Source organism: Symphodus melops (assembly GCF_947650265.1).
Source record: "Symphodus melops genome assembly, chromosome: 10".
Classification (NCBI taxonomy): Eukaryota; Metazoa; Chordata; class Actinopteri; order Labriformes; family Labridae; genus Symphodus; species Symphodus melops.
In genome coordinates this window covers 23,900,557-23,912,806 of record NC_136700.1, presented here as the reverse complement: position 1 = coordinate 23,912,806, position 12,250 = coordinate 23,900,557, and the positions used below count along the sequence as shown (strand labels likewise).

The window sequence follows — 12,250 nt, the reverse complement described above, 5'->3', positions numbered from 1 at the left end:
ATCGTAACGTCTCTGTGCTTGTACTTTTTTATAGTCAGTTTATTTCTGGCTTTGTTTTTGTGTTCGCTGTAAAAGTTTACGGTTGACATTGTTGGCTCCGTCGACGCTCGTCTGACCTTTGTGTGTCCGCCTCCGACCTCCCTTTTAGGATACCCCGACCACATGGTGTTCTCTGAGTTCAGGAGGAGGTTTGATGTCCTGGCTCCACACCTGACCAAGAAACACGGACGGAACTACATCGTGACGGACGAGAAGAGGGTGAGTGTTGTGCGGGGTTAGAGGCAAAGACACCTGTACCAAATAACACCAAAAAATATCAATTCATTCAAGACACGAGACCTGAAATAGAGACTCACCAAGAGAGGATCCAATGGTTATGACTTTTACAGCCTACCCTGAGTGACCTTTAGCTCATATTCAGTTGTTCATCACCGGCTGATTAATTAGTCCAATGACATTGTCTACGAGCATCACAATCAGAAAAGAGCTGCATGAATCATCACAGACAAAAACACATGCACAGTGACGGTCTTTAAACATGCATCAAGCTTGATTGCAGCTGTTAATTGATTAACTAGCCAGCAGAATTACATTACATTAAGCACGCTTCATCACTCATTCGGCATGTAGGAGGAGTCTTTATTTCTCCGGAAGGTCGTCGGGTCGTTTTTAAAGATGTCTGATATGTTTAAATCAAAGTGTTGTTTTGCTTGATTAAAGGCATGATTCGGCTGTGAAACATGGATCTGTGGTGACATCGGGTCACATACACTGTGTAGTAGAAATGTGAAATCATTTTTGAAGTTAGTGCCTCAGGGTTGGCTTATGTGGAGGAAAGACAACAATTCCCAGAATGCAACACCCTCCCACTGAAGCTACAGTGTCTGTCTACGACACATACGGACGTTTCCTCTACTGAATCTGAGACTCTCTGTCTGTGTCCATGGGTAAACAGTGAGCACACCAGCAGTCTGCTCCAGCTCGAGCCGGCCCGGGCTCTGCGTCCTCACTACAGCTGCCTCCCGTTCCTCCAGCCTCAACTGCTGGCCGTTATATCGCGGCTCGTGGAGATAGCCACAAACATCCAATTTGACCGCAAGACCTTCAAAATCCCCTCCGTCCATATCAGTGTGACGTTCTACTTTGTTTGCCATTTTCTGTTCTTCTCAGCTTTCTCCACAGAGCCTGTTAGCATAGCCCCGCCCACTGATTTGTGATTGGTCTGTAGCTTTAATCGGTTGAAAATATGAGGAACTAGCGATGAAGCTTCACCCCTGTTGAGCAAAACAGCCTCAGATGACACAAAATGACGATTTTTACGTCACCAGAGGCTCCTTGTCACAAAAGAAATACGGAACTTTTCTACCGAGGGGAAAATGAGGGCGGGATGCACGACCAGGTTTCTAATGATACAAAGCTTAACACAGACAGGTGAAGTATCCCTTTAAGGTTCCTCCATCAGCAGCTTTGTATGTATGCTGCTGTCACAGTCAGCAGGCAGCAGCAGACGCAGCCATGCCACCGCAGCTATGGCGACTACTGCAAGATGGCGACGCCCACAATCAGCCGTTGTATACATGATACTCTGCCAGTAACAGAACTCCAGCGTACAGTGCAGATGTGTGAGAAGTGGTTTGCACTGGTTGTCGAGCTTTATTCCACACCGAAGAGGAGTTAAGGTATCGTATCTGCTGCGTGGATATCGATGATCCCATCGCTCGGAGGCCCTCGTGATGTCAAAGCGAACCACACTATATCACTGAGTGCTCCTTTAAAAAGCTGAGTTATTCTCTTTGCCAAAAATCAGTAGGATGTTGATCTTTAGAGTCTGGATATTTCTCTCTTTGCCCTCCACTTACTAATCTCTCGGTGAGAACAGAATCCTTTTACTCCTCCTCGCTCCTGTCCTCTTCCTCTTCCAAGAGCGCTCTTGTGTGTAATTAATTATGATTGTGCAGGCTGGCAGCATACGGATACTGTACTGATTAATTACTGGCGAGAAGAAGAGCTCTCTCTCTCTCTCTCTCTCTCTCTCTCTCTCTCTCTCTCCTCCCATTCCCTCGTCTCTTCCCACACTTTTTTTTCTTCCACTTGTCTCATTATCTTTGCGTTCCTTCGGTATAGGAGGCCGTACAGTTAAGGAACATCCCCGAGCATATGATTAATGTCTCCTCTACATGCAGCTCGCCCGGGTACAGCAGCTCTGAACATACTGTAGGCGTGATTAGCTATTATGAGGGGAGGATGAAAGTTTTCTGCAGCTCATGAGACAACCTTTCTGTCCAGGAACGTTATATTTTCTGATATTTATGAATTCAAAAGCTACTTGTTGTGTGTCAGAATATAAAAAGAAATAAGTTTGAATGGACAGCCATTGCCCAGAGAGAGAACTGGAAGAAAACAGAAAGTAGTTTTGGTACCTGGATCTTTTGGGAGAACAGCAGGATGAAAGGAGGCGATTTGAGACTGAGAAAAGTGAAGAAGAATTAAGTTTAAGTATAGGAAGAGGAAGGCGATCAGAGGAAGGATGTCTTTTTGCTGAGCCCGTCTGTGATTGTCTTTTTTTCGCTTGTTGCAGCCCAGTTCTGTCAGCTCTTCTTAGCACGGTGTGAACTTAGCAGACAGACGGCGTACCTGTCAGGAGCTTCTTTTTTTTAAGAGCGGCCGGGCAAACAAACAGAGAGGACATCGAACACATCACATAAGAATCAGCATCCTCCTCCATCACGTCTCACTCTCATTAGTTTCACCTGAGATACTCTGAGCAACATCTCAGATGTCCAAGGATGAAAGTATCTGTCAAAAGGACCAAAAGCACGAGTCAGAGAAAGTCCTCAGATCAATCTGGGTCTTACAAGAGAAGACAGAAGAAATAAGAACATCAAGAAGCACGCAGCAGCAAAGTTTAAAAAAAAAGTTTCAAGTGACGATCTGCGTGCTACCATGGTGTGAAGACGTTCGTGTGTGTACATATAATTACTTTTAATTTCCCTTTTTATTCATTGGTTGCCAGCCAGAAGAAGCCCCTGGTAAAATCATGGCACACTGACACAGGAAGCTAAACTTCTGGACGGGGGGAGCTAAGTGAGAGAGGGGTGAAGGAGGGGATCTGTGAAGATTTAGGCTATTTTCTGTCATGAATTTACAATGAATGTAAAAATGGGTATTATTTCTGGATCAGTCTGAAAATGTGAGGAACCCTCAGGTAAATCATGCAGCATTCCTCCCATCCTTAGTGCGTACATGATCTATTATTTATCATGACTACATGTTGTATATGAAATAATAGTTTGTTAAATAGTAAAATATGAGAAATACCCTGTGTGATTTTAGAGGAGGCTTCAGTACAAGACTTAATTAGACAAGAGGGAAGAGACTCTGTGTCACGTTTGGATTCAATGAGAACGGGTGAAAATAGTTCAGCAGAGGAAAGTTCAGCTTTCCGTAGTTCTTCTCTGGAAGATAAGACAAAACTACAAAAACATGACAGTATGAGAAAGCACAGTACCGTGGTGGTCTGCAGTGCAGTCTTTGCAAATCTACCACAAATGTAAAGACATTGCAAGAGAAGAAATCACCATTTAATGAAACGTGAAGATTTTCTTTTTTTATAGACCAAACATGGTTTTAAAAAGGTGAGGTGGCACTGGATGAACATCCTTAAAGGAGTTCTTCAGAGTGTCCCAAAGTAAAGAGCTAAAAACACATCAAAAATGTTGAAGAAAACTAATCAAGTTTGTTAATCTTCTGTTGCCAAACCTGAGAAGCCCTCTGAGCCCTGATCCGCAGAAACTGCAGCGTGCAGTTTGTCCTAAAACGTCGACTCGACAGAATAGATGAAACTTGACAGAAAAAGACCTGAGATGCGTTTCTGTCCTTTTGAAATCCCCCGAGGCGGATCAGAGGGAGCTGGGTGTGTGTTTTTTGTGTTAGCTGGTGCTGATGGGGATGCTAACAGAAACCAGGAGCAGACGGTGATGCTTTCTGTCTGCTGACCGTCTCTGTTGTGATGCTTGCAGGCGGTAGAGGAGCTGCTGGAGTCGCTGGAGCTGGAGAAGAGCAGTCACACCATGGGGCTGAGCCGGGTGAGTGGAGTCACACGTGCACATTTTTTACATCTCTACATACATGCAAACACTGCTACCATTAGCGATGTTCCTAGCAACTACTGTTCCTCTCCACTGAAGGGAAATTTAAATTTGGATGAGTCGTCTAAAGTAAAGAAAACGCTTGAAGAAACCGTCACAATTGAGCACAATTAATTTGGCCTAGCGAAACACGGTATAAAACCTTATTACATGTTTACTGTAAATATGTATGTGCACACTTAGTAAACTTTGACTTGATATGTGAGCTCTTGAAATGCTGTTTGAAACTGTTCATTGAATTCTTTACTAGCTAAGTTAACAGGTTTTTGGCTAACGCTAGCAGTGCTATCGCCACCAGGCCTCAGTCGACCTTGCAGGCTAACGTCCTCATCTGCTACGCTTTGCTTTAGTGGTTGTGCTCCAGTTTACCCGAGCTGCTCCAATAAGACGCCATCTGTCCACTGCGCTTGTTTACATCCCAGCCGTAGAGCTACAACCCCTCCTAGTGGCAGCTGGCTCCGTAACATCTTTGACACAACATTTAACTAGTGTTATGGTAATAGGTTAATAAAAAATATATATATATATAAATAATACCTCAACTCCATCTAGCGTCTCTTCCAACATTATTAGCGCTGCTAGCTAGTTAGCTGCTCACGGTCTTTGTCTTCCTCGTCTTCCCTCCTTTTTGTAGCTGGAAGCAACCAGCATAAAGAACCACCACTGCCCCCAATATTAACCAATTATTTACACTGCATTATCGTCTGCCTATTCTTAAAACATAATCAGTGTTTTTTTTTGTTTTTTTTAAAGACGGTTAACTGGTATATTTCAACAGCCCTAGTTTGAATCCAACACCTGAGAGAGGACTTGTTTATATCTGTCCAACTATTATGTTGAAATGTGTTTCTGTAGTGCTGCACCTTTCTGTATGATGCTTTTTCTATTGCAACTGCCAACTCTACAAATCTACAGAAATAGACTGTAAACTATATTCACATTTCCCAAAACAAAACACGTTTCTAATCTTAAACATCATCTGGAGAAGTTTTCTCAAATTGTTGTTGGTCTCCTTAAATTTAAAAGAACAAATTTTTGTTTTTTTCTTTTACAACCTACCCTCTGTTAGACTGAGCGTCCACAATGTGACTTTGCCCGGTGCCATGTCACTCCCCCAAAGACCCCTAAGAAGTATCCCCCCCCCCTACCCGCTGTATTCCGGAAAACATAATTCTTTTGACATATTCACTTAGAGGCAGTGTCCAGTTCCTTTCAGGAAACCATGAAGACCCTCATAAACACTCCATACTTCACATCACATCACGCTTAAGCCTGCCTCTGTGCGCAGGCAGCGTGTCGAGTCCAGACGCTTTTGACAGCCGTGCCTTTTGTGTCACCGTCAAGGAGAGACCTGCCTTTAAGTCCTGACGTCCTTTCACACAGTGACACTCTCAATTAAACTGATAATTAGAAACATTTTCCATTCTCCTCGCCTACCTCCCTGCCAAAGTCGCTGCTGTTTTGATTCCTCACATTCTCGTTTTCACCTTCATTAGTCCTGCCGTGTGTTGTTTTTAATCTCTCTCTCTCTCTCTTATGTGGAGGAGGAGCTGATCCTCGTTGCTCTCTGTATCTGTGACCCTAACCGAGTCAGACGCTGCCAGACTCCGACTCTTTGAGATAAAAAAAAAAAAAAAACACACACGGCTAATCAGAAGGAAAAAGACAGGCTGATGGTTTTGTTAATTAGATCTGTGAATGTCTGTGGAATAAAGAACAGTCAGGGCCTTGAGCTGTCAATTAGAGAGGTTCCTTGGCAGATATTGCAGAGAGTTTAACCTTGTCTTCGTGTTACTTTTCCCGAGTTCACATAAAGTTTCAAATCAGAACTTTTGCTTCTTGTTTTACTGGCAGACTCCACCCACACACACACACACACACACACACTCACACACACTCACACACACACGTCCAACCGACCCACACAGAACGGCAAAGAGCCACCAGCCCACACAGTGGGCTACTTACTCCTCTAATTACACTGTCTGCTTTCTACAGCGGGGGAATCGGTCTGAATTATGAATAAATGAGCTCCTTTAAAGTGGAAAAATAGCATATTATTAACACTCCAGCTTTACATTAGCTCTGCATCAGTCACTTCTGCTCACAGTAACAGTCACATTTAAAGTGGGCGTACCTGCAAAGTGATGCTAGGCATTAAAATCTACTGACTAATGCTGTCTTCACTTTATATCGGTTTATATTTTTTCTTATAAAAAAACAATGAAAAACAAATAAAGGAGAATGGCTACAATATTATATTAAAAAACATAAAAGTCCTACATTTGAAATTGACACTGAAACTGCTTACACAGATTAATTAGAAATACGTAAGTCAAATCAGTGTGAACCTGATGCAGCCATACACACTGTATAAAACATGAACGACATGACAGCTCCCCCAAAAGTGAAGCCTAATCATCTGGAGCTCCTACTACTGACGAGACCTGAGTCAAATTCTGCAAAAAATGTAATGCGTAAGTTGCAGGTGGGTGAAGCAGCAGAGTCCGCTATAATAAGACTGTTTGCTTTTATATCAATGCTGTGTAGAGCGTAACGGAATCACAATGTCACCAAACAAACGGAGGAGAACATCCTGATGAACATGAAGTAAAATGCAGCCGTTTCATTACCTCAGTCACAGGATATACACGTCACTCCGCCCCCTTCTTATTGGCTCGGGATGAACTCTCCAGAGAATATTCTGCTGCGTTCTCACATCAGCTCATCCGGACGTGCTGCAGAGAAAAAAATCCAGGAGTCTGGCAGGAGTTTTTTATAAGTGTGAAATCACGAATAGTGACAACTGCAGCAAATACGTTTTAACACACATTGGTGACGTCATCAGTGTGGGGGGTGTTTTGCCTTCAATGGAGGGAGCTAGAGGCTTGGGATCTATGTTCATATAGTTTAAGAGCAAATTGCAACACCATGAATGCTCAATGTCCCGCCTCAAACACCAGCAGTTTAACCTTTTTGTAAGGTATACTCACAATACACTACATCTTACTCTGGTGAAAGGACTGATTATCATTCAGATTGAAAGTGTCGCTGATGACTCATAAGGCAGGGACTGTGCAGGTTGCTGTGTCTTCTCCACCTCTCTGCCAAACTGCCCCTGAGCTTCTCTGCCAGCTCGTCTGTGGCTCTCTGCCTGAATCATTAAAGCCGGCCCTCCCTGACAAAAAACGGCTCTCCACGGAGCTCAGCAGCTCATGTTAGCCAGATGTGTTATCTCCTCCCTGGCTGCTTCGACATCATCAGCCCTCAGCAGCTTCTCCCAGTGGAGGCCGATTTATTTCAGGGGTTGAGTCCATTTAGATGGAGAGAAAAGAATGAGAAACAAAAAATTGGTGACATTTAGAATCCAGTGTCCTCGGGCACGACAATGAAACCTAAGTTTCTCTCACTGGAATAGCTGGCAGCGTGTGAATGTGTCTGGGCGGGAGTAGTTTGCTGTGCATAAGTGTGTGTATGTGTGAGTGACTGGGGGGATGTGACATGTAGTGTACAAGCGCTCTGACTGGACAGAAGCCAAGAAAACAAACAGTCCTCTCAACGATCAACCAATCTTTGGGCGGGCGGGCGGGGGGGGGGGTAAAACTCAAAGTGCATGTCAGGTTGGATAAATATCGACTTGCACAGACAGCATTGTTTTACAGCCACAAGGTTGACACTTTCAAGCATCCACCTTTTGTTTCTCCTTATCTACCTCACTTCTTAAAATTGCAGCTTGGAGCAGTCCTTTCCTATGAAGGACAAAGCGTCACTCAACTGTCCCTTAATGAATCTACCTCCACAAAGAGCTGCCGGCTAATTCAGGCGGAGGAACAGAGCATTGTCTCCTCTCAGACACAAATGATCCAGGAGGAGTATTTGACATTATGATGTGGGCTTTTAAAGGGGTCAGTGTCAGCCTGTCTCAACTCTTTTATAGTCCAAATGAAAATGTGCGCTCATTGGTATTCATGAAGAAGCACGACTGATGGCCCAATCGTTAGAGATGGATATCAAAGATAGAGGATGGGTGAGAAAAGTAGTAGTCAGGACCAAAAAATGAGAAATAGTTTTTAGCACCAGTGAGTATTGTTGTATTTTTTTCATGCATCGTTCCTAACACTAATATGCGTCACTAGCTTGTCTAGAAACCCCCCCTTAATGACAAAAGTCCATCCTCTCCATCTCTAGCCTGCGCCACCTCTCAAAAAATGTGTGCTCAAACAGGCCGTTTGGAGATTTTCCCTTCATGACATCACAAAGAGCAGTAGCCCCTCCCCCAGGTGGGTGACACTCCCACAGCTAGGTGTTTGTTCTGCCCTCTGAGTCTGCCTTCTCACCGTAAACAATAGGACATGGAGCCAGAAAGCAGCGAGTACACCCGAGCCCTTCCAGAGAGGGGGCGTGGTCAGACACAGCTCATTTACATATTTAAAGCTACAGTCACAGAAACAGCCTTTTCTTAGCGGGGCTGAAATAGAGGGGTTTATAGGCATGATGAGGTGACACTTTACTCACGTGTTCTGAGGAGCTCTGAGACTTATTTAACCTTTTTGAAGTTGCCAAAACTTTTTATGCATGTATTAGTAAAGAAAATGGTAGGAGGAGGGGGTGTCTCTCCTCAGCTTGTAACTGGCTGGCTTCTGGAAGACCTCTGCTGAGAGGAGAAATGTGTGATGGCTTTATATGTCCATGGCCATGTCTCTCTTTGTTCTTAAAGAAAAGTATGCTATAGATGGCTAACTTTTTCCCTCCTGCTGCAGGTGTTCTTCAGAGCTGGGACTCTCTCCAGACTGGAGGAGCAGCGGGATGTTCAGACCAGGAGGAACATCTCTCTGTTCCAGGCCGCCTGCAGAGGATACCTTGCCCGACAGGCCTTCAAGAAGAGAAAGGTGAGCCTGTCGCACACACGGGAAGGGCTTCACCTGTCTCATTCACCCTGAGTGAAAGAGTTTTCTAAAGAGTCTCGGGGTGTTTCAGCTTTATTGGCCGCTTCGCAGAGAGATGAAAGCAGATCAGACCCCAAGAGAAACATTTACTCTGAAGCCAAATGAGCTTTTTGGATGATTCACCCAAAGCGTGCGTGCGTGCGTGCGTGCGTGCGTGTGTGTTGTTGCTGTGAAATGCAATTCCTTTATTTGTGTCTGACTCTTAGAGATGCCTGCAGGGATCTGTTGACTTTCTCTGTGGGTTCCTTTGCAGAAGTTTTGAAGTTGTTAGTGGGAGTATTTCTAATTTGAACACTCATTTTATTTGCTGCACAGTTTTTTGGGGTTGTTTTTACGTCTACTGAAAGTGTGTGATAGTGTGCGTTTGTGAGGAGATTAAACTTTGGATCCTCGTCCGCCTTTTCATTACCATTTCACTTTATTTTTCTCCTTCCCTCGCCGAGCTCCATCCTGCCAACTAAGATTACTTTTCAAGGACATTTAGAGTTCACTTGTCCGCTTCCTCTGAACGACTCGGTTTGAGCCTCATCTCTCGGGGGGAAAAAGTAATCTCGTCTAATTGATGCTGTTTGGAATTAGGTCCATTTTGTTGTGGCCGTCATTAGCAACCATTAGCAACCAGTTGCTAATGAGCATTATTTTGTTGGGATTCTGTTCTGAGTGTTAGATTCGGACCAGAGAGCAGGAAAACACTCAGACTTGATGTTGTTTTAATGCAGCTCTGCAGGTCTCGGGGTCATCGTCTTGTCCTGGTTCTTAGGCGGTTTACTCATCAAGTTTTCAGGCCCTGCACTCCTGGTTAATATTATTATTAGGTTGTTTCTAGAACTGTTGACATCTCTGCAGAGAGCAGCAATAAACTCAGAAAGACCTTCAACATTAGGAGGAGAGAAAAAATGCTTTGAAGTCGTCAAAAACTGGGTTTTGTTAAATGAAGATTGCGGAGTTTTGCGGACTTTTAATTTAAGAGACATTTTAGCTAAATGAGAAGAGAACACTCTCTGCATCTTTATTCATGAATATTTCTCTCACAGTAGAACTAAAAAGAAGAAGCCTGACAGGCAGATGTGACTTTGTTCTGTGAAGGTGTTTTATTTTTTTGTAAGCAGCCTGTCTTTAGAAAATCGTTCAGAATCTACCAAATTAGAAAATAAAAAAAAATAACAAACTTGTAGTTTTTCTCCTGAAACTAGTTCTTCACTCTGACTCTGTTTTTATTGACTCAACACAAAATCAATCCGATTGCTCCTCCATGAAGCCTTCCTCCTGCTCAGGGGAGCATCCCTTCGTTTCCTCCCAACTCCTCCCCCACCTGCCTCTCTGCCCGGGTAAAGGGGGGGGGGGGGGGTTCAAAGAGCTCCGTAGAACAAATGAGAAGGAGGAGGAGAGAGGAGGAAACCGAGGAGAGTGAAGCTCACCGAGGAGGGGAAGACAAACAGAAGAGAACCGCTGAAGGCTTTGAAGCCGAGCAGTCTGTCTCCATCTCTTTGACATTCAGGGGGGAACAGTGCACAGAGAGAGGAGGATCATGGGGGATTCCTCCGCCAGACAACCAACACTGAGCCTAATTAAATAGTTGCCTAAAGACAGAACTCCCCCCCCTGACCCACCTCCTTCCCCCCCCCGCCAGGGAGCAGGTGTGCTCAGGCTCACTCAGCTTGTGTGTGTACATTGGAGCCTTTGTAGCAGCATCCATGGAGTGAGGTGTGAAGGACAGGCAGAGGACACAGGTACACTTTTCCCCCACAGCGTTGTTCTTTCTAAAAGACTGACTGAGAGAGAGCATGTGAACCTTCAAACTCAACGTATTACCCCTTTTCTTTATTAGTTCAGCAGATATCAAAGAGCCATGCTTCCACAATAAGAGCTCACACGTTAGTGAGACACCCGATAACTAAGCTGCCTCATGTAAACAGATTGATAGTAACCATGTAACCACAGTAAACAAACCGGTTCTCTGATTACCTGAGTCTGAGGCCGTGCAGGTGAACACTGACCATGGAAGGAGCCGCGTGCTCGAGCTGCTGCCTTTAAAGATCAGACAGAGTGAGTAAACATCAGGTTTGTGTCGTATCAAGTAAAAATACAAGTGGAGGAAAGCTTTGAGAATCGTGCTTCCAAATTGGTCACGTCAAAGCGTTTCCTGTAGTTAGAGAAGCCGAACGACGTTAGAAAAACAGCCTCCTGGTTTGTTCTCATTACCTGCATTTAAGTACAGTCCTTGTCATCCCTTCAGCCCTCAAAAGCTTCTTTCTTTGCAGTCTTTTTTGCCCTGAAAAAACTTGCCTGTGTTATGTGGAAACGTGATTTGAAATCTCCTGATTCTCAAGATTGCTCCCCCCTGCAGAAGACAAAGTTTAATCAGTCTAATATGAGCTGAAAGCCTTCCTTGATTGGCTCTTCCTGCTGAGACGGGGCCTGAGCGTGGAGTCTTTTCTTGTCCGGCGGGGTCGGGAGGAGTGTGGGAAGCAGACGAGAAAGTGTGTCAAAGTGTTCAGATGAGGACCACGGGGAAAAGGTCTTCATCTGAGACTGCCAACCTGCTGATCCTTCTTTTCATCCAGACTCGTCTTTCCCCGCCTTCAGTCACGTCCACGGACTTTTCTCGAAGTCACTCGATTATCGGTCACGTTTTCTCCGGTGTCTCAATCTGAATCTGTCTGTTCTTCGAGGAGTTTCTTAATTCTCTCCCTGTTTGAAAAGAACAAGTCAGTTTTCTGAAAGGGAAAACAAAAAGATCATTTAGCAAAAAGACATTTATTGATCCAATGTTTTCAGTTCTGATCCGATTCTGATACATACATATACCATTACTGGTTCTGATATTCTAATATATATGATATCATAACTAATGACGTGTATTGTTGTTGTTGGTAGCATGTGTGAGGCTGAATTAAACCCAGCATTGCATTGTGCTGTCATCATATACAAACGGGAAGCAGCAGCAGCTGTCTGGATTTTCAGACAGCTGCAGTTTAAGAGCTTTAATTTTCATCCTGGAGAAGAGGCTGAACGTCGTCATGGAGACGATGTGTTGACGCTTCGTAAACCGGATTCATGCCTCTAGCGCTCGGTGCGGACGGCGTGCACGACCCCTGTGAACATCGAGTGGTTTCATACTGAATGCGGTCAGAGCGGACCTCCTCGGTACTCTTC

The 12,250-nt window shown here is 44.4% G+C and overlaps 1 protein-coding gene across 7 annotated transcripts in view; it reads left to right on the top strand.

Annotated features, from left to right (window-relative positions):
• Window positions 1-12,250, top strand: part of myo18ab (myosin XVIIIA b) — a 96,925-nt gene that overhangs the window by 45,538 nt on the left and 39,137 nt on the right. For all 7 annotated transcript variants that reach the window (XM_079354717.1, XM_079354716.1, XM_079354715.1 and 4 more), the window contains 3 exons: window positions 149-258; window positions 4,020-4,085; window positions 8,909-9,037. In XM_079354717.1, the coding sequence (XP_079210843.1) occupies window positions 149-258; window positions 4,020-4,085; window positions 8,909-9,037 (305 nt within the window). The remainder of the gene's footprint in view (window positions 1-148; window positions 259-4,019; window positions 4,086-8,908; window positions 9,038-12,250) is intronic.